Here is a 23,166-nt window from a genome sequence, read left to right as displayed (position 1 = left end):
TAGATGAAGGATTTTTTTCTCAGATCTTTTTTATCTAGGCAGTCACTATGACTAAAAGTATCACCATTTAAGATGTCAGCCTGGAAAAGGGCAGATAGGAAGATTTTTGCACACTCTCTCCAGTCTCAATCCTTCCAAATGTCTCCAAACCTTTCCCAAATGTCATAATTTTGTGTGCCTCTTTAGCCTTCAATGAGGTGTTTTCATCTTTTTAATGTTTGTAGTTTTGTGAAATGAAAGAAAATATTTCCTGTAAGTAAGAAAAACAACAAAATTCTGCTGACAGATTTAACTAACGGTTCATCTTTCCTCTATCATGGACGCTTTCCAGAAAGGAGCATCAGAATGTCTTCCACAGTTTAAAATATTCAGGCTATGTCTAGATTGCAGGCTTCTTTCGAAAGAAGCTTTTCTGGAAGAGATCTTCCGAAAAAACTTCTTCCGAAAGAGAGCATCCACATTGCCAAAGCACATCAAAAATACGATCTGCTTTTTAGAAAGATAGCGTCCAGACTGAATGGACGCTATCTTGCATGTAAATTGTGATTACAATGGATGGAATGGCCACCAGGGCACCTGTGCTTTTTCCTCTTTCATTTTCTTTCAAAAGATCTCTCTTTTCCCCATCCACACACACTTTTTTCCGAAAGAGCTCTTTTGGAAAAAGTCTTCTTCCTCGTAGAAGGAGGTTTACCAATGTTGGAAAAACCCCTCTGTTCTTTCGATTTTCTTTCAGAAGAACATGATTGCAGTGTGGATGTAGTTGAAGTTTATTTTGAAAAATGGCTGTTTTTCCGAAAAAAACTCTGTAGTGTAGACATACCCTCAGCTGACTTTGAATACCACAGAGTATTTGTAGAATTTATCACTTTTGTCCCACAAAATGTTTAGAATTCCTCTGATCATACTGACCTTTAATTTATAATCCGCTTCAATTGGTTTGCCTTTGTCCTGACTGTGTGCACAGTTCCTTTTCATTCCCAGAATAGAAATTGTTGCACCTGGCTTCTCAATCTGATTTATTTCTCAGAACTCAGAAAAGAGACATCCTGCCTGTCTTATGTGCTCACTATAGGTTTGGGGCTAAATTTTAAAACTCAGTGGCAATTGTTTCAATAGCATATGTATTTGCAGTCACAAAATTAGTGTTTATGTGCACAAAATTGATATGTGCACTAGGGATGTGAACAGGTAAACGGTTAACTGGTTACCCACTAAGCACCACTCTTTCCAGAGATACCTACTGGCTACCAATTAACTGGGACCTCGGGGTAGCCCCCCACTCACAGCCCACCATGGGCAGAAGGCTGCTTCAGCCCTATGGGGGTTGGGAGCAGGCCTCCCCCATGTGTGGGGGTGCCTGGAGCAGAAGCCACCCCTTCCCCGTGGGCAGGCTCCTTCTTAATCAGTTAATGGGTTAAACCTAAGGTAACTGATTAACCAGGATTTTACATCCCTAATGTGCACCTTCGGGTATGTTTTTGCTCAAGCACTTTCATGCTTTGTTGGTATGATTTTGGTGCCTAATTTTGCCCTATTGATATAGGCCTGATTACTCTTTCAGCCAAATCCTGTGTCTGTAAAAGAGCACACTCTAGCCAAGTAGCAGCTACAGAAAAACTGTTCCCCTTATGCATTTACAGAGAACTGTTCCATGATGATGTGCTCCACACCCCAGGAGGGAGCAATGGGAGATGAAGTGGGTGTGGAGAGGCTAATAGAGTCACAGTAAGTAGATCCTCAGGCCAAGTTTCCTATTGGTGGAGAAGCGCAGAAGTGTGGACAGCCCTGATTAGTTACAAGATTTGGGAGCATTGTTAAGCTTGCGTATTCTTTCCTGATGCATGTCATATTCAGGGGTGCATAGCTCAGTATTTGCTCAACAGAATAGATTGAAAGTCAATTTTAAGAGTCCTTCAGTCAGTGCACATATTTTATTTTTAAGCACAGAGCTCTTTGACTAAATAAATAAATAAATTAGTGCTGGGAGTGTTTGCACAGTTGATTGCTTATAGGCTTGAATTTCTCCCCACCTATCTGAAGATGCAATTACATTGCAACATCCATCTGAAAATCTCAGAGTGGCTCACAGAGGCTAGTAGATTTTAGTTTCACTAAACGGTGTTGTAGAGAAGTATGATCCTTGTTTTCAGATTGAGAAACTGAGGGGAACGGAGAGATACAGGAAGTTAACATTTCAAAAAGTGGCTGCTGCCTACCTTGGGGAATCTATGAGGCCTGGTTTAAGATGCTCAGTGCTTGAAACTCTTATGGTTCTTAAATTGTAGGGTACGTAGCTGCTCCGCACTCCGAGTATGTCTGTAGTGCGAAGAAAAACTTGTGGCCCAAGTCTCAGACTCACTCATGGGGACTTGGTTAGGGTTGCCAGATGGTTTCAACAAAAATACGAGACAAACTTGACATTACATCAAAATCTACATTACATCTTATTTAGAAAATTTCGGACATTTATATTTTCTCAATTTGTTTTGTCGCGAGAACTACAGGTCCGATGATGCATACCCAAGGGGGGAAGGATAGAACCAGGTGGACCGTTTTAGTAAATAAAAGATATTTATTTATGATAGTGATGAATTTATACTATTTATTCTAAGATTTTTAATAGACCGTGTTAATAATGAATTTACAGTATTTATTATATTTATTCTATGATTTCTAGTTAAATGTGTCAGAAATATGGGAATGGCAAGGGGAATAGCCTCTATTCTAAAAATATGTAGCTACACTAATTAAATAACAGTGATAACTACAAACTCTATGTACTACCCAAAACAACTACAACACTAAGTTTATACAACGAAGAAAATCAAAACATACGTTCCAACTTACACAGCACATGGAACATTTCAAAAATATCGGTTCGATTGAGAAGGTCTTGGTTACGCCTGAGAGTCGGGGGAGGTGGCTGGTCGGTTGATTAGGCTGGCAGCGCTTTCAAGTATATGGGAAGGCATGCACAGTGGTACGTGTGTTGCGAAGACCTCCTCGAGCGAACTGTGCAATGGGTATTTATCCCCAAATCTGCACATCGCTTTCCCGTGCTTGCATATTACCATATATGGCCCAACGGTCACCAAGTGGGGGGGTCTGTGTCCCAGGGGTTGGGCCGAAACTGCAGGTTTCATGCGACCAGGTAAGCCCCACAGTTCTCACGCCAAGGTGATGGGTGGGAGAGTCTGAGGCTATTTTCCCCTTTTCACACCTTCCCTTTTTCTAAAGGCAATGGTATGCAGGAAGGGTGCGGCCGGTTTCTCCCAAGGAGTACTGCAGCCCACTATAGTAAGAGCGGCTGGTCAAACTTTTTACTGGGGGCGGAGGGGGGCAGTTTTTCTCTAACATGCCCCTGTGGCCATGGCCGCGTCTGGGAAAACCTAGACCTCCACCTCCTTGTCCGTCTCTGCTTCCTCAAAGGCAAGCAGCCCCTCTTGTTCGGGCATGGAGATAGGTAGGGCGGAGATGCGGTTCATGAGGTTTTTTACGATGCCACAAACAAGGCACAGCACAAAGCTGTGCAATATGACACAAAGGGACCAGAAAAACTATCTTAATCCCCCAAGGCCAAATATGGAAGGGACCCAGCCAAATATGTTCTCCCACCAAGAAACAGACTCTCTGGCCTTCTTAGCAACCTCCTCGATATCATCAATAATCTGTGTTACATTTTGTTCAATAGACTTAATTTCCATACAACATTTACCTGCAAACTGAGGGTAGCTGTTGCCTAACCAATGACAAAACCCAGATTCTTTTATCAACAAATAGTCTAAAGCTAAATGGTTTTGCATTATACACGTGCATTTCTTCTACCTTTTGATTAGTAAGAAGCAAGGCATTAGCAGTCTTATTGCCAAGTCTTTCAATGCTAATACCAAGGGCTCGAACTTCCTCTTGCAAAATCAAATTGCCTACGGGGTTAAATGTGCCCACAGCCTGTGCGGTTTTACTAAACCAGCCCTCAATTGACTTCCAAATGTCCCAAGATCCACGTTTTTGTCGATGGGTGAAGCGGAGATGTTCGTCTCTCGCGTAGGAGTAGATGCCTCCTCCCTCAATTTGGATGTAGCCAAGGATGCAGCTTCCTATGGCGTGTGCAGGAAGGGTGGTGTGGGCTTGGCTGTTGCAAATCCAGAAGTGTCCAGGGCGGAGTGCATTGAGCTTCGAAAAAGCCGGTGTGTTTGGCTTTTGGTGGTCCATTAGAAAGGTAGTGAGGTCGTATTGGGGTGATGAGGACAACGAGTACCAGGGAATGGGAACCGGGTCTCCGTATTCATGGCCGTTGGTTTCCGTATGAATGTAAGAAATAGACAGATCAACGAGTTCCCTAAATATGGCGTTTCCCAAACAGCTCAAATACTGGACTGTCCGGTTCAAAATTGGACACCTGGCAACCCTACTTGGACTGTGGGGTAAAAACAGCAGTGTAGAGTTTGGGCTCATGGCAGAGCCAGGACTCTGAAACCTAGTAAGCTGGAGTGTCTCGGATCCTGGGCTCCATACCAAAAGGAAGCATCTACACTGTTATGTTAGCTCCACAGCCTGAGACTTATGAGCAAGAGTCAATCTGGACACCAAAGTCACAGGCCACTTTTGAAAAATTTGACCCAATTGATTTGCCCAAGGACACACAAGGAGATTGTGTCTGAGCCAAGAATAGAAACCACATCTCCTGACTCATCCTGTGCATTAACCGCAAGACCATCTTTCCTGCTTTGGAGTTTCTTCCTTAAAAGACATTTCAACTGGAACATTTACATTTTGCTGCTAAAACTTTTATGGCCCTTTAGGACTGTGTCAGTCTGAGTCCTTTGTGATTTCTTTGCAAGCAAACCTTGAGTATATTTACTCTGGTTGCCAGTGGATTTGGTGTTGTGTTCACTGTAATAAAAGTTCTTTGTAAAAAACATGAGAATGTTTTAGTTGGCTACAGGATAGTCTTTCAATATTTCAACAATTATTTTTAAAAAGAGGAAAATAAAAAACAACACCCCCATAAATCTTTGTCATTAGTGTCCTCTGTTAGAAGTTATTCTCATTAAGCCTCTCCTGATTAACTTGCCCTCAGTTTTACAGCTATTCCATTAGTGGTAATGCCTTTGCCTCAGTGCAACATGTTGCCTTGGAGTATCAAAAACACCAAAGTCTCCCCTTGTCTAAGAGCAACAAACTCTAAAATGACATGCATCTGACGAAGTGGGTCTTTGCCCATGAAAGCTTATGCTCCAACACTTCGGTTAGTCTATAAGGTGCCACAGGACTCCTCGCCGCTTTTGCAGATTCAGACTAACACGGCTACCCCTCTGGTACTAAACTCTAAAATGTGCTTTAATGTTTAGAGCCAGTGAATGACCTATACTGTGCATTCACCAAAGGGACCAATGAGACATAACTCCCTTGGGCCAGCTACCAGTATTACAGGATGGGAAGCTGCCGCTTTAGAGCCAAGGGTTCCCCTTCTATACAAAGAATGGGTGGGCTCTGCCACCCTGTCTGCACAGGGCACTGCACCAGAGGGACACAGGCTGTGTCACTGTAATGCTGGTAAGGCAGATAAGGCTACATCTTCCCCCCCGCGCCTGCTTGTTTTCTGAGTCACACTCTGTTTCCAGGTCTGCTCCTGAAGTAAAACATACACAGGACATGTGACAGAATCCCAATTCAGCCCTTAGTGCCCTCACACAATGTATCTTTTCCACCTGATGTATGTCTTCTTTTGTAGAGAACAGTTTTAGAGCCCTCATTACCTAGAAATATTTTAAAAATTCTTCCTGTCAGTGAATGCATTTTGGTGAATTCTTTTTCCATATGGATACGTGACTTCACTACATACCTTTGAGGAGATATTTTGTATGTTTCTGTGCTTGATCTGAACATGTGTTTTGTCAGCCCTGGGGAATGTCTTCTGGGATTCCTACATAAGGCGACTGCGAAGAAGAAGAAATCTAACATATTTGGACTTTGGGAAATGGGAGCAGCTAGTGAAAACAATGAATAGTGAAGAAGAATGAGCTATTAAATGCCCTCCATTCTGCAGAGATTGTCAGCTTATAGCCAGCTTTCCCTTACAGTGCTGTGTATCCTGTTTGCTGTTCTTCTGGGCTCCCTCCCTCCATGCTGGAGTTACTACTCCTACCTGCCAATGATCACGGGTTAATTTGGGAAAGAAACAGTAGGAGCAATCTTCTAATATCAGAGCAAAAGTCTGCCAAGAGTACACAAGACATGTCCTGGTAACTGCTACAGTCTCTACAAGGGAAGCACAGAGTTTTAACAAGTGAAATTCCATATATCAACCTTTTTGTTCCCTCTTCCATCATTCTACACATCCTATCCCAGCTTGCCATTTAATTTTCAGAGGAAGACACAGTACTGTTCCTCCTGACCAGATGCTGTGCAGGGCAGGCACAGATATTCAGCTCACTCCAGTCTTTTTTAAAATATGTTGCTGCTTGCAGCAGTTACAGAGCTATTGGAGCAGAGGGACTGACCTGGGGTGGATACCCCAATCACTGGTCTAAAGAATCACCCTCGTCAGTCCTCCCACTTACTGGCCCAATGGCTTTAAGTATTTGTCCACAGTGCAGAAGTCATTGGGCCAAAGAGAAAGAATGAGTCAGAATGATTCTAAGGTTCAAGCATCCACCGTGGAGGTGGGAGTCCCATAATCCAATCTCAGTTATCCACAGTGGATCACTTCAGAACACGTCAACAGAAGACACAGAGGGTGTCAGTGGTTAGAGCTCTCACATGAGAAATGGGAAGACCACCCTTCAAATCCTTTCTCCAACTCTGATGCGGGGGGGGGGGGGGGAGTGTAAATTGTATGGATCATACCCTAGAGGTGCCTGTCTCTCTCTGTTCATTGTATATATCCTAGGCACCTAACTAGGCTTTGTGGATCATGGTATTGTTCCTGTGATTTTTGTAGGCCCCTAAAAGTTAGATGCTGTGGTGCTCCTTATTGCAACCCTTGAGTCTTTTTGTGGATCCCACCATGACTTGCAAAAAATATAAAGAGGAAAAGACTAGCCATTCAGGATGAAATTCATCAGAGGCTAAAGGGGAGGTGTAAGACCCTGTGCATCACTTAAACCTAATGATAGTACACAGGGCTAATACTTGAGCTCTGTATTTGGGTAGGTTTGACCGTAAGGGCATATCTACGTAGGGGAATTATTTTGAATTAACTCCCCTTATTTGGAAATAACGAGGAGAGCATCCACACTACCAAGTTTATTTCAAAATACAGTAAACTTCCGATAATCCGTCACCTTTAGTATCTTGCCTTTAGTATCAGGGGGTGCCGGATTATCAGATATGCCGGACTATCGGAAGGGTGATGTGGGGGGGATGCCACCCCAGACCCCTCATAGCCCCGCCTTCCGATAGTCCGGCTCTGCCCCAGGCGTCCTCGATTCAGCCACTGCTGGTCAGTTTCAGCAGGAGTTGAATCAAGACGCCTGTGGCAGAGCAGCTGGGGTGCTGCCGGGTTGGTCCCACAGCGCCAAGGGGCGGCGCTACAGGACCAACCTGGCAGCACCCCAGCTGCTCTGCCCCAGGTGTCCCTAAGTCAGCCGCTGCTGAAACTGACCAGCGGCTGACTCTGAGAAGCCCGTGGCAGAGCAGTCACTTTCAGTGTCACTTTCAGCGGCAGCTGAATTGGGGACAGCTGGGGTGCTGCCAGGTTGGTTCCGCAGCACCGAGGGGCAGCGCTACAGGACCTACCAGCAGCACTCCAGCTGCTCTGCCCCTAGCTTCCCTGATTCAGCTGCTGGTCAGTTTCAGCAGTGGCTGAATCTGGGAAGCCGGGGGCAGAGCAGCTCCAATGGTCCGGCTTCCCGGAGCACTTCTGGGTTCCTGATGGTGCCGGACTATCAGGAGTACCAGACCATCAGATGCCGGACCAATGGAGTTTTACTGTAATGGGCCTGTAATGGTGAAATAATAACTACTGCTTATGAAGAGGAATAAGCTTATTTTGATATAGTTATTTTGGGAGTTATTATTTCAAAATAACTTATTTAGAAATAACCTGGTAGTGTAGGAATAGCTTTAGAGAGCACATTGAAAGTCGCCTTTTGAAAAGCCTTGCAGCAGTAATCAAAGACAAGGTCTTAAAATGAGCCCATAGTATAAAGCTGCTAAATAATCTCAAAAGAGCAACTGTATGCAAATTCTACATTCTTAATTCAGTGCTCACAGTATGCTGAGTGGTTTTGAAAGATTATAGCTAGCTAGATATAATCTATTTTGATATTTCAGGGTTAATTTTAGTAACTGTCTCAAAAGACTTGATGCACAAAGAGTGAGTAACTAGCCATAGGTTTCCTCCATGCTAATGTAGAAGTTTGTGAATCACATGAATACGCACATTTTGGTGCCCGTGGAGGAGGGGACACTAGCAGGACAACATGTGTTCCCTAAAAAGGAAGTTTTATCTGGCGGGGGGGAAAAAAGCAGAACTTCCCACTAATAAAATCAACATATCACTTGATTGTTTTCATTCAAAGGAGAACTTCAGGAATGTTGTGCACAGATTTAGACAGCGCAGGAAAAGGTATGTATTACTAGGTTTTCGGCCACTGAATTGAGTTTATTTTAAAATAAGAAAGGTGCATCTCAGCTAGCTAAGAAAGTTGCATAATTAGTGCTGAACTAGTCATTAGCTCTAGAAATTGTTGCCTACATAGAGCTAAGTGACCAAAAAACTGTTGAGGTGTTTATTGGTAAATCAACCCAAGAGCAATGAAAAGAAACACAGAGCCAGGGCCTCTGCAGCCATTTTGTTCCATATACTGTTGGTGGTTTGTATTTGTGCACTCCACAAACCAGGTCAGAAGACGATCACAGGGGACTTTGCCAAAGAAAAGTGACATTGCACTGTGCCACACCTTGACTGTCAATTAGGATACTTGCCTTTAGTATCTGGAATAATTTGGCTGTTTATGAGGCTGCTTATGCTTTCAGCATTTTGGCCCTGCTGGTAATATATTTTAACCTGGAACTAGGACTAAAAGCGCAGGGAACTGTTCTCCCCCTTAAGAACCTTGTCACGAGCCCATTGAAGAGGGTGGGAGCATTTGACATACATTTTATTGTTACCTCAGAAAACTCTTTCATTTAATAAAAAGCTTTTTCCTGAGGCAAGACACTGATTGTTCAAACGTTAGTGGATCACATTGCTGATATTCAAAACAGTGGTGGCCATAAGGCTAAGAAATAGTTTTTGGTCACTGAAGAGGCACTCTTTGTGTCAAATTACTCTTAATTCAATCCTTTCTAACACGATAGAGATACAGCATGGTCAAGTCCTCATAGGTGGGAGTAGGGGCTAGGAAATCATGTTCTGTATACTCGGGTCTGCTGTTAATCAGTGTGTAGCTTTGACCATTTTAATTCTTTTTTTTGCCATGAAGAAGCCGAAGAGTTGATTTAGGGCAGAAAATCAAACTGTGATATTTGTCTCAATAAGATATTTGTTTACTTTAAAATTCAGGGTACTGCTGAATATTTGGGCTGGCAATCTGTGCTTTATTAATGTTGCTGAAAGGAGAAAGACACCGCAGGCTGAAGTCAGAGGTTAATGAACGGAATTCAGTTTGTTTAAAAATACTAAATCTATATATATAATGTATGTTATCTGGGAGAATTCTATCATTGTGGAATTTTGGTACACATTTTGCCTGATTAAAATGAAGTTATCTTGGAATGTGTAAATCTAGTAGCTACAGAGCAGGACTTTAAGGAGATACTGCAGAAAATATGCCCAGGTTAATATATGATGTGATCAGTAAAATGTGAGTATTGCCCTTAAACCTAATTTGTACAATCTGTGTAGTCCTGACACTGGACTTTCATAGTCGTGAGAGTCCTTGCACCTGTATTTGCTATGCTATTGGGCCTAATCTTCATTTGCACTAGGGCCCCTTTAAACTAGTCTGACAATATAAAGTAAGGGTGGGCAATAAAATGGCGGTGGTTCACTGGGGTTAGCCCCTGGTGGATCGCAGTTATTATATTTACCTGCACCTCAGCAGGTATCCACGATTGCAGCTCCCTTTGGCTGGGAACCATGATCTGGGGCCAATGGGAGCTGTGATTCCCCCATAGCTGTGGAAGCACATGTAAATATTATGGTGTGGGGGCCTGCTACAAGCTAACCCTGGCAGAACGGATCCGGCCTGTGGGCCCGTATATGTCTACCCTGATATAAAGGGACCTAAGTGTAAATAAAAACCAGGCTCTATTGTCTCTAAGTAAGAGTGCTAGGAAGCTCATTATAAAGACAAAAAAAGTTAAAAAGAAGATGATGAACATTTAATGAGTATAAGAGAAAGAACAGCTTCAGTCAAACTACACTGCAAGTGCAAAAAAAAGAGAATTAAAGCACACATTGACTGTGCCCTTAAGAGTCAAATGTCTGATCTCTAATCACTTCTCGATTCTGCATTCTGGAAGCAAACTGTAGTTGTATCACTTATGCTTACATGAAACAGGAAGTGATTAGTTTGGAAATGCTATGAATCTAGCAACACCATGTGATCCTTGTTTCAAATTCAGTTTAAAAATATATGATGGGGGGAAAAAACAAAAAATGTCAAAAAGAGGAGGGGACAGACAATAGAGAGTCATCTGTGTATAGCATCAAAAATTAACTTTGTTCTGCTGAGATCTCATCTAGTGGGTATCATTAAAAGAGAACATGCACAAACTGAAACACAAATCCCATTAGGATCAGGACTGACCCTCTCAAAATCCACAAAAAAACTCTTAGGCAGAACAGCATGTTCCTTTTTCTAATAAACTGATATTGGCCAATTAAATATGAATTGAAGTCCTGAAAGGTATTTCCATAAACATTTAATAATATAGTCATTTGTGTATACAGGGAAGCCAACAGCCTCACCATGACCCTCGACAAGTTGGGGGAAGAGGGAGCTGTCTCTGCACTCCCGGAAGGGCTGCCTGGACCACAACACTCGCAGCCCTCAAAGCTGCCAGAATAGGTCATGTGGTGCTCCGGTGGCAATTTAAAGGACCTGGGGCTCCAGCTGCTGCCACTGCCACAATGGTGGCAGCTGGGATCCCTGAGCCCTTTTGAATTGTCGGGCCCCAGGACAGTTGCCCTCTTTGCCCTCATCATGTCTGTGGGCCTGCATGTATGTGTATAGGTACGGAAAATAAGAACAGAAATGTGGTGTAACTTTATTTTTTCTCCATATAATGCACATTCTGTCATTTAATTTTGGAAATGAGTTCCATCATAACGGAAGAGTATAGCCCACAGAGCCTAATTCTGAGAGGTCCTTAGCAGTTGAAGTCAGTAGAGACTGTTGGTGCTTCGGACCTGTTGAAATCATGCCTTAGGCATCCAAAGTTAGGTGTCCAAAAACAGATACCCAGAGCTGAAATACACTTTTGAAATGTCTGGTTTCATTCAGTTCCCATACCATTTTGCTGAAAGAGACTGTAAAAGGCATTAAGTCTTTCAATTAATCTTATAGTCAGCCTCTTCCATTGTACTATGCAGAGCATTGCACTGAATCAGTTCTTATCTCTTGATTGGACTACAGTAATAGCTCATGCTTATTTGTACTATATTATATTTTTATTTTCCTTCTATTGTCACAGTCTAATTTGCTTTAAAATATGGCATTCCTCTTTTTTGAAATCCTTGCATAGATGCAAGAATAAATGTTAAGCAGGGTTTTTTTTAGAATTGCAGAGTTTCCTATAAAAAAAGGAAAGGACCTGTTGGGTTAGCCAGCTCAAATCAGTGTAGTTTGACCTTGGATAAACACTGAATGTAAAAACTAAAAACAATACTTATGTTAACTAACAACATGTACAACAGTATACACAGACAGAGCCCATGCAGGTCAGAGAAACTAACAACAAATTCACATATCTTTTCAATAATATCTGACAGGCATGACTTGTCAGTTTGGAACTTATTACATTTGATAAGACAACTAAACTTGAAGGATTGCAGAATCTAAATCCTTCAGAGAATATTACAATAATTAAATATTACAAAAATTGGCCCTGAAGTATTCAGGGAGACGCAGCCTGTTACAAGATCAGGACCTAGGAGATAAAGCTAGCAGATAAATGGTAATCCTACCTCAAATGCAACTCTAGTGATTTTCTTTCCTAGCTTCTTTTTATAAAATTTGGCATTAGGTATCATATTTGTAAATATAATTTAAGTTGGGGTCATCCAATTCCACATTTCAGTGCTCAAATATACATATAATCATTTAAGCAGCAATTTGAGTTATGAATTGTGAAGTGTGTGCCCTTTAGTTATTCACATCTGAAAAGGAGCTTACAATGTTTATTTCCTGAAAGCATAAGAATGTTTACAAATTAATACAATTAAATTGCCATATAGAGAGAGAGTTGATACAGTAATTAACATTGATTTTTAGTAAACACCAAATTATTGGGATTAGATTTAGACTTGATTTTCACTTCAGAGACCTGGTTCAATTCCTAATTCACAAGAGAAAATAAGGCGGATGGTTACATCTTAGACTTTATTCACATTTGTCTGTAGCTCAGTAACATTGGGAAACTTGGCAAGTATGGCATGAAAGAGGCTCATTTTTTGTATAGCAGGCATGTGTGTTGGCAGAATCTGAGGAAACTTGAACAACATTTGCTGGCATTGTGCCTGGTATTAGCTGCTGCAATTACCACTTATTTTCACAGGCACCAAGCTTGTCCACAAATAATTATAGGTCACTACCACATGCTGTTGTGTAGCTTTATCCCTTTCTCTCTTAAATCCCCTGTTAATTGTAATATTCTTTTCACCCTTGAAAATATTTCTTTCCCTACTAATTATGTCCTTTATTTTCACTCTTCCCTCCCCCACCCCTTTCTAGTCTGGATGCCAGTATGCATAGAGAGAGATATTTCTGAATTTGTTATGAGGCTGAGAAGTAGCCCATGAGTTCCTGGAGTTGAAAAAAAATCCCACAGTGGGACTAAAAGGTGTCTATACTCTCTGCATTAGGAGACCACCAAATGTATATTATTAAATTATTAATACAGCACCATAATTTTTTCTGGAGCTTTATAGAGTAAAATACTTTTCCTCATAGTTTTGATACAATGCTGAAAGTGATTGGGCTCCATTCACATTAGCACTTACACCTTTGCTAACACTAGCTGCGGTAATGTCACATACCAGAAAATAACTTTTGAGAAATGCCCTTGACCTTACAGCACCAGTTCTGTGGCTATCATTTTTATAACAGTGCTGAATGAAGTCACGTGGAAGTAACAGCAAAGTTTCCTCAGCAAAACCACTCATTACTGTGTTTCGGGAAGCTGAGGGTTATGAAGCAAGTTTAATCAAGGAGTGTTATTCTGTGAGACTGTTCAGACTATTTCCCATATGAAACCAACCTAAGATTAAAAAGCAATCTACAAGAAAGATTGAAGAAAATCAGCTTTTTTTTAACAAAATATTACTGGAGACCACTATTGTGTCAGCTTTCATAAAGTAGAAAAGGTTAAACCTGACCAGTATTCAGAATGGAGACATTCCAAAAAATCCTAGCCATGCCATAGGATGGCCTCGGAGAGGTAGCCCTGTTAGGCTGTAACTGAAAAAAATTAACAAACAACAAATAGTTCTTCAGCTGTTAAGTACCCAGTTCTTAGCTTTTTGTGTCATTAGGGTGTGGAATGTAGCAGCCCATCCTGGTCAGGTCTTTATTCAAACCTTGATTACAGGTATCAAACCTGTAAATGAAACCAAGTTTTGCAGCTTCTCTCTCCAGCTGTTTTTTCCACACCCTAATGACATAAGCTAAACACTGGGTATTTACAGCACACTCTATTAACCTCATTTAACAGGGATATTCTAATTGACAATTTTTTCCCTTTTCTTTATCTTCCCATCCCCTCTCTTTCTCTATTTATTTGTACCCTGGACCACTTCATTCATCTGAATAACTGTGTTGTGCCCACAAAAGCTCATGATACTATCTACATTTTCTGCTAGTCTCTAAGGTGCTGCAAAACTCTGTTGCTTTTTAAGTGTTTTCATGCCATAGGATATGGTTTGGACAATGATAATTTAAAGGAGAGGCTGAACCTGTGCCATGCTCAGCTATGAACTGCTAGCCTGGCCTATCTAGATGCAGAGTATCTCCATCACTGAGAAGGGATATGGGTTACAGGAAATGAGATAAGGCTGAGCAATGTCCCAGGCGAGAGCTCTGGGGCAGGAATTTTCCTCATAGCAGTAATGAATAGGATGTTTCACTGCCCTCTCAAGTTTGGCCCTGTCATCCTTCCACTATAACAGTGGTGGGGGCCAAACCTGAGTGAGTGGTACTGTGCCCCTAGTGCATGGGAGTTTCAGTGCTGCACAAGACTGGGCCTGCATCCCCCTAAAGAGGCCACAGCGCCAAACCTAATAAGTTCTGCAAACTTCTCTCCTACAGCATGAAAACACTTAAAAATGTGCAATGGATTGCACCACTCACACGCTGTTAGCTGTGTAGCTTCCCCTATGGGCAGTGTTCCCTGTAAGCAGTGTGCTTGTATGGCCACCCAGGAAAGATTGAAATGTCACCCATCTGATTAGCAAAATGCCCACAGCTGTCCACAACCAGCAGCATGTGTTAGCTACTGATGGTGCACAGCTGCAAATGCCTTGGTGCACATAAAATTTATTCAGCACATGGATGGAAAAAATTAGAGGGAACATTGCATAGGGCTGTGAGGCCAGGTCTGACTAAGCAAATGGGCAGCCAGCACTCTTCTTCCTTGCCACTGGTACACATCTTGCATATCATGCCCATGGCCAGGGGCACTACTGCCTGCTCTGATCAAAGTGCATGATCAGGATGTAAATCAGTACTGAATCAATGCCTGGATGAGGTAGTAAGGGAGACTAAGCAGGTGATGGCTGGAACCATTTTTTTTTATTAAGATCCCATTGTACTTTCTGCAAGAGATGACACATGAATCCTGATGCCATAGCCAAAATTCAGCTTAGGTAGAAATATCCTGTCTTCCCGAAATTCCCTCTGTGGTTTCAGTGTATACAGTATTATAAATAAATATAATTCCTCTTTTCCCCTTCTAAATAGAAATATTGTTGCATGGTGTTTCTGGTGAATCATGAATATAGCATGCCACCTCAGAAATGGCCACATTTCAGTAGGGAGAGAATGATCCCTGTAGAATCAGATTTTTAGAATAATTTGAGAGCCATCTGGGTCAAAATAGCTAAAATATGATCAGTCATCAAAATACCTTGAATGCTTTATCTACATGTTAATTAAATTCTAATAGTAAATTTGGGTGCAATATAGCAGTTGTTTCAGGGGTGCTGGAGCATTTTCTATAGTGGAGGGGTTAAGAGCCATTGCACCAAACAGTAAATTCTGTATATAATGGAAACCACTTTAAGTTTGGGGGGAGGTGCTGCAGCAAACACCCCCCCCCCCCCCCCCAGTTCCAGCATCTATGATAACACAGAGCAATGATATATACAATATAGTACTGGGATTGAAGAAAAAAACATCAATTTAAAACTACAGGGGAAATGTAACTAGACAAGATGTAACTGCACAAACAGGTATATAGCCAGAATAATGGTGAGCATGCGAGCCCAAATTAGCCAAAAAGCCCAGCAACCAGATACCATAGTTATGGGTTCATTGGCAATACTTCTATAGATTAAATAGATAATCATTTATTGTTGATTTGTGAGATGCACAAAATATATCCAGAGAACAGCACCCTGATGTAGTTTTCTCACAGACGATGGGATTCCACTTGTAGTAAACTCACTGTTAAGTACATCTTTTGGACTGATTAGACCTTGCAAGTTTCTCTGGCTCTTAGCTCACTGACTAACATCCTGTGCTACACACAGTGACTCTATTTCCTGATTTAGATTCATCAGTTCTGGAATGCATGTTTATTTACAACCTCTTTGGGTGGGGGTGTTTTTTACTGACAGTTCCAAAAAAAATATTATTTCCTGTTCCAAGTATCGTCAGTGGAAAAAAAGCTTAATTTCAAACATAGTCTTGGACTGGCTCTCTCTAGTAAATGGACAGGTGCTTGAAATTTTAAAATGTTAAGCTATATGTATGGTTTAGATGAGCAACCCTGCAATTTAAGGAACAATCCTGCAAAGTGCTGAGTGTGGTCAGCTGCCATTGAGTTAAATGCCTCCTCTTTTGCAAGATGCTGACAATTTCAACTCCCATTTAGTGGTGTGGCCCCTTCAGTGAGCAATTGGAGTTAAGAGAGTTCAGTACTGAATCAATGTCTGGAATAGGTATTAGGGGACACTAAGCAGGTGCTGGTTGGAACCATTTTTAGTTATTAAGATCCCATTGTAATTTCTGCAAGAGATGACGTATGAATCCTATTATCATGGCCAGAATTCAGGAATATCACACTATTCCACATAGCTGGACTATTTAAAATTTATTTTAAAGCACCTAACCTCTTGGCTGAAAGTTGTAAGGGGAATGCTTCTTCTCCTCTAACATTTCTTGAAAGAAAATGGCCTAGGCATCTAAGCTGTCTGACTCCTTAGGGCAGGTTCCTGTTCATGGATCACTAAGTAATTATATGCACCTCCTGCAGCCTGATATAGATGGCAACCTCTATGGGACTTAGAACACTCCACTCTCATTGGTATCTCCTATTGACTAATTTAGGCAGCTCCCAGCTTTTGTGAATTTCATTCTTAAGCATTTATCTCTCCCCTTTCATTGTATAGCAGCAATGGGCAATAACCAACCCCCAGGCCAGATGTGGATCACCAGCATTAGTGCCTGGCAAACTGCTAGCTCTTTATTTGCCTGCACCTCCACAGATACAGCTGTTCAAAGTGCCGGTTCACCACAGATCACTATTCCTGGCAAAAGGTCGCTGCAAAAAGCAGCACAAATTGGGACACCGCTTCCTACAGCTCCCATTGGCCCAGAACAATAAGCCTTGTCCAGCTTATTGCAGACCCCTGTTGTATAGCAGGGCTACTCAATATGTGGCCCATGGGTTGCATGCGGCCCGCTTGTTTGTGGAGCATAGAGCAGCTTGGGTTTACGCAGGGCTCAACCTATGGCCCATGGGTGGGAGCCAAAACAAAAAAGTATTCAATATAATGGTCTTCTCTTGATATGCATTTAAGTAGTTAAATTCCTGGACTGTCATTGCTCATTAAAAGTGCTGTCATATGGGTGGAAATTGGGTAAATATTGCATTTTATTAATATCAGCAGAACTGACTTAAATGGGGCCTGCAGGTTGTGTAGTCTTGCCTTAATCTTTGTATCCATGCCCATCAGTGTGAAAGAAGCTATTTGCGTGTATATATACAGTCACACTTAAGTTGCGGCCTTCAGCATGTGCTATGAGTATCATTGTGGCCCCCAGTGCTTCCAAAGTTGAGTAGCCCTGTTATATAAGATACCTTGGTGCCTAACTCTAGACTTTGTGGATTCCACTATTTAACTGGTGATTTTCTAGGCACCAAAAAACTAGGCATTGCATTGCTGAGCTTTGTGGATCCAAGCCATATTAACTGAATATTTGAAGGTTTGCTCAGCAAAAATCACAGTATAAACCAATGAACTGTGAGGCACCAAAACCAAGATAAAAGAGCTAGGAACTACAATTGGTCCTATGTTTATAATGTAACTGTAATGGTAAAACACCCCAGTACTCACCCAGGCCAGAGGACATAATATCAGAATCAGGGATTGTGTTGGTTTCCCACACCAAAGCGAGGAACCTTGCCCCGTTGAAGTTAATGAATAACCCAAATCTTGGAACATCATGGAAAACTGATCAGCTGACAAATATTCTGAGCCATGGAACTTTAAAACAAAACCAATGTCTATTGAAATGTTTGGTTCTATGAGATCAGAATGAAACAATTTATGCACACAACCTGGTTGCAAACCTTTGTTAATAAAAACATTCAAGAGACTGTTTTAAGGATGGTGCATAAACACTATTGTTTATAATGTTGCAGCATTCAGGGTCAGCTCTTCTGCAGAATATTGGCCAGAATGCAATTAACAGGAAAGCTGTTTTGTTTCATGGGTAAGAAGATGCAGAATTTGAAAAGCTCCTAAATGTACTCTGTCCCCCAATCCTCTTTCACCCCTCAAAGAACTCCCAAGAAACAGAGATAATTCATTTATTTTGTGAAAGGGAAACTGCCAATCTAACAGTATGTTTCAATGCTCTTTTCTTCATAATGGATACACCAGCCCCCGTGCATCTATAGCACATTCACCCCTGCCAGAGGTTCAAGCATTCTGCACACTCAGCACAGGCACCCTTGGAACACAGACAAGCATCTCCCCAGCACACAGGATACTGACACATACAGCCATACAGTACAGGACACCCTCCATCCCAACACTGTCCCCTACCACAAGCCTCCACACAACATATCCTTAACCCATACAGTTCACGTGACACACACCCCTATAATCCCCCCTCTCCCCGACACACACTCCCTCCCCTAGGGTGAGAGTCTCGATATTTGGGGCTTTTTCTTATAATATTGTGTATGGCCCCACCTGATTTTTACATTTTCTGTCAAGACCCCCTAATGCCACCACATACCTCTAACAACCACACACCAAACATCCCGCTCCAACACATATGACCCCCCCCCCGGGCTCCCCCTCCCACATATCCCTACCACTTATACACAACACCTCCCCCCCACAGGACATTACACCCCAACACTGCTCCCACATACCTCTAACACCCCCACAGTGCACGTGACACACACGCACGCCACATCCCCCCAACCTGCACGCACCGAAGTATAGGACACTCCTCCCCCGCCCGCGGCTGGGGTCCTTCCCTAGTGCAAGGCTGCATGACAGCCTCAGCCCCCTCCTAGGGGCGGGGGGAGGGCAGGAGCTGCGGCCCGCCATGCCTCTCGCACAGCCCACGAGGGGACGCGGCCCCTTTAAGGGCAGCCCGGCCGGGGCGGGGCGCGGCTCCTTCTAAACTTTGTAGAAGTTGGTGACTCGGGCTCGGCGCTGCCCCCGAGCCCGCCATGGATTATCTCACCACCTTCACCGGCAAGAGCGGCCGCCTGCTGCGCGGCACCGCCAACCGCCTGTGGGGCGCGGCGCCCGGGGGTCCCCGCCAGGTCCGCTTCCTCGACTCTCTGCAGGAGCGGGGCCCGGGCCCAGCAGCCGCGCCAGGTGCTGGCACGGGGGGGAGGAGGACGAGAGCAAGCAGCCCTGGCAGGGGAACAGTCATGGGGGCGTTTTCCGGGAGGGCGGTAAAGAGGAGGGGGTGCTGTCCTGTGGGGGGCGGGGCCAGTAAAGAGGAGGGGGTGCTGTCCTGTGGGGGGCGGGGCCAGTAAAGAGGAAGGGGGTGCTGTCCTGTGGGGGGCGGGGCCAGTAAAGAGGAAGGGGGTGCTGTCCTGTGGGGGGCGGGGGCAGTAAAGAGGGAGGAAGGGGGTGCCGTCCTGTGGGGGGCGGGGGCAGTAAAGAGGGAGGAAGGGGGTGCCGTCCTGTGGGGGGCAGTAAAGAGGAAGGAAGGGGGTGCCGTCCTGGGGGAGGCGGGGACAGTAAAGAGGGAGGAAGGGGGTGCCGTCCTGTGGGGGGCAGTAAAGAGGAAGGAAGGGGGTGCCGTCCTGGGGGAGGCGGGGACAGTAAAGAGGGAGGAAGGGGGTGCCGTCCTGTGGGGGGCAGTAAAGAGGAAGGAAGGGGGTGCCGTCCTGGGGGGAGGCGGGGGCAGTAAAGAGGGAGGAAGGGGGTGCCGTCCTGCGTGGGGGGGCGAGGGCAGTAAAGAGGAAGGGGGTGCTGTCCTGTGGGGGGGGGGACAGTAAAGAGGAAGGGGGTGCTGTCCTGGGAATGGCGGGGGCAGTAAAGAGCAGGGCGTGTCGTCCTGGGTTGGAGGGCGGAGACAGTAAAGAGCAGGGGGTGCCCTCCGGGGTGGGGTGGGGGGGGGGGGGGGAGGGCAGTGTCTGTGTTTTTGCTTAAGTAAAAGTATAGGTTTGGGTATAGAAGTGAAGATTTCAGAAGGATTGTAAAAGGGTATGAAGTGATGTTAAATTCTGCAAGTGCGGTATTTATTCTGTTGGGGGAATAGGCTCTGTTTTGAGGACAGGTCAAGCAGCTATGTTTGCTGGTTATATTTAAAAGTCAGAATAGGGAGTGTGTGTATTAAGGGCATAAAGAGGCATGACTCAAAGAACACAGAGTTACGGTAAATGTCCATTTAAGATTAACCTGGCTTTCAGAAGGTTTTTTTTTGTTTGTTTTAAACAATGTGATTGGCATTGTTTGATTTTTAATATTCTCCACAATAAAATTACACAATAATCCTGTTCCTTTACATTTCAGGAGCATGGTTTTTGGGGTGCCTTGGTTTAAGGGTATAATGTTTGCCTCAGCTTGTTAGTGTTTAGAGAAACTTTGAAAGCCCTCTTGTTCATAGGAAGATGTAAAGCCACAAAAGGCATAAGAATGGCCATACTGGGTTAGACCAAAGGTCCATCTAACCCAGTAGCCTGTCTGCTGACAGTGGCCAGCACCAGGTGGCCCAGAGAGGGTGGACCGAAGACAATGATCAAGCGATTTGTCTCCTGCCATCTTTCTCCAGCCTCTGACAAACAGAGGCCAGGGACACCATTTCTATCCCTTGGCTAATAGCCTTTTATGGACCTAACCTCCATGAAATTATCTAGCTTCTCTTTAAACTCTATTATAGTCCTAGCCTTCACAGCCTCTTCTGGCAAGGAGTTCTACAGGTTGACTACATGCTGTGTGAAGAAGAATTTTCTTCTATTAGTTTTAAACCTGCTACCCATTAATTTCATTTGGTGTCCTCTAGTTCTTCTATTATGGGAACTAATAAATAACATTTCTTTATCCACCCTCTCCACACCACTCATGATTTTATAAACCTCTATCATATCCCCCCCTCAGTCTCCTCTGTTCTAAACTGAAAAGTCCCAGTCGCTTTAACCTCTCCTCACATGGGACCCGTTCCAAACCCCTAATCATTTTAGTTGCCTTTTTCTGAACCCTTTCCAAGGCCAAATATCTTTTTTTGAGGTGAGGAGACCACATCTGTACACAGAATTCAGGATGTGGGCGTACCATAGTTTTATACAGGGGCAGTAAGATATTCTGTGTCTTATTTTCTATCACTTTCTTAATCATTCCTAGCATCCTATTTGCCTTTTTGACCACCACTGCACACTGTGTGGAAGTTTTCAGAGAACTATCCACGATAACTCCAAGATCTCTTTCCTGATTTGTCATAGCCAAATTAGCTCCCATCATACTGTACGTATAGTTGGGGTTCTTTTTCCCGGTGTGCATTACTTTACAGTTATTCACATTAAATTTCATTTGCCATTTTGTTGCCCAATCACTCAGTTTGGTGAGATCTTTTTGGAGTCCCTCACAGTCTGCTTCTGTCTTGACTATCCCTAAACAGTTTGGTATCATCCGCAAACTTTACCACCTCACTGCTTACCCCTTTCTCCAGATCATTTATGAATAAGTTGAAAAGGATTGGTCCCAGGACTGACCCTTGGGGGACACCACTAGTTACCCCTCTCCATTCTGAAAATTTACCATTTATTCCTACCCTTTTTTCCCTATCTTTTAGCCAGTTCTCAATCCAAGAAAGGACCTTCCCTCTTATCCCATGTATTTTCAAGGCCCCTTGTATTTTTCTCCCTTGTGTTTTTTTCAGATAAGTAAAGCCAATACTTTGTGGTCAAGAGTAACAAAGGCTACAACCAAAGGTGGTAAAATCAACACGATGATTTTTCTTGTCTATTTTGGGATTAGGTAGCAACAGTTTCTTTACCGAACTCATGTACAGTAGACTGAGAGGAATTGAAGATACGAGCTTGAGCTGGTACGATTTCACTTTTTTGACCTCCTCTTCTCCCTCCCCCCCAAAAGGAAAGCTTGTGATGAAAAGGTTGAAAGTAATTACTACACAAAGATATCTTTTTGATATTTTCTTAACAATGTACTGAAAGATTGTTGGCATTTTCGCCCTTACAAAGGATTATTAACAATTGATTCTCATAATGTGCCCCAAATCTCTCTTATTCACCCCTTGCAAGGAGGGGGATCTTACAGCTGCACTCAAAGGCAATGGGAGACAGCTCTCCTAATGGCTTAACTACTCCAGCCTCTGCAGGTTTTCAGCCAGTAAAGCGCTGTCCATACTAGTGCTTATGTCAGTGTAACATGTGTCACTTTGGAGGGGGTGTGGTTTTTTGTGTCGACATTAACTGTAGTGTAGGTATAGTCTTATTGCCCAAAATAGGGGCTGAGGAGAACTCAACCAGTGGATCTTAAATATTTTATAATTTTTTACTCTGGCAATATCTCTGACACTTCAGCAAAATCAGCCTGAATCATATTGTCTGTTTTGTTTTTTTCACCATTTAAATTGTTTGTGAGGGTACAGGTGCTTATATTGAACCCTTGCACTGTACTTTAACAGTTAAGGCTAGAGTTAATGAAAGGTGGCTTGTGGAGATACTAGGGATGTAAAATCCCATTTAAAATGTTAATTGGCCTGCTATTTTGCATTGTGGGGGGGGGGGGGGGGCTGATTCCACTGGTTTGAGCACCAGTTATCCCAGTAAATGTGCCAGTTAACCCTTTATATCCCTTGGAGACAGTGGTGCTGCTGAGAGCAGTGAAGGATGGATGGCTCTTAACATGAGGGAGGAATTGTCCATGCTTCCTTGGCAGGACAGCATTCCTGAACCTAGGCATAACATGTTGCAGAGTTCTGTTCTAGTACTTATCCTATCCAACTGAATCTTTTAAACAAAAAGTCAATGGATTGTGGACAGAAACAGTTCCTCTTCTGGGTGCAATTTTTAACAGTCTTGGGTCATGTGATATTGTTTCACAGAAAGTATACTAGTAAATACAGCAGTGAAAATTGAATTCCAGCTTCCATTCTAGTTGGATATGTGTACTGAATTGAAAAGTTAGGGTCTGCTATTGAAGCCTAATGTCCAACCTTTAAAAAAAAAAAAAAAACCACATTTCAGTGTTGCTATGCTCAATGTTCCAATACCTAACTGATTGACAAGTGTGAATCTCATTTTCCAAAGGGATTTACTTTCAGTGGAATTTTG

The 23,166-nt window shown here is 43.2% G+C and overlaps 1 protein-coding gene and 1 long non-coding RNA gene across 9 annotated transcripts in view; one reads left to right on the top strand and one right to left on the bottom strand.

The window, feature by feature from the left end:
• LOC112544064 (uncharacterized) overlaps positions 1 to 19,243 on the bottom strand; it is a 61,478-nt gene extending 42,235 nt beyond the window's left edge. Inside the window, exon 1 of one of the 3 annotated variants that reach the window (XR_012901268.1) lies at positions 19,104 to 19,243. This is a non-coding gene — a long non-coding RNA (uncharacterized LOC112544064). Of the gene's footprint in view, positions 1 to 17,731; positions 18,032 to 19,100 lie in introns of those variants that run through there. The other 2 variants (XR_012901267.1, XR_003087381.2) reach the window with 2 other exon arrangements.
• OXR1 (oxidation resistance 1) overlaps positions 1 to 23,166 on the top strand; it is a 282,681-nt gene that overhangs the window by 153,080 nt on the left and 106,435 nt on the right. The window contains exon 1 of one of the 6 annotated variants that reach the window (XM_075920225.1): positions 18,898 to 19,237. The exons of the other annotated variants lie outside the window; for them this stretch is intronic. Within the exon in view, the coding sequence (XP_075776340.1) occupies positions 19,087 to 19,237 (151 nt within the window). The 5' untranslated portion in view covers positions 18,898 to 19,086. Of the gene's footprint in view, positions 1 to 18,897; positions 19,238 to 23,166 lie in introns of those variants that run through there. 6 annotated transcript variants of the gene reach the window in all.

The sequence above is a fragment of the Pelodiscus sinensis genome, chromosome 2, assembly GCF_049634645.1.
Source record: "Pelodiscus sinensis isolate JC-2024 chromosome 2, ASM4963464v1, whole genome shotgun sequence".
NCBI lineage: Eukaryota > Metazoa > Chordata > Testudines > Trionychidae > Pelodiscus > Pelodiscus sinensis.
Note: the sequence above shows the minus strand (reverse complement) of the source record. Positions and strands in the feature narration are given on the sequence as shown.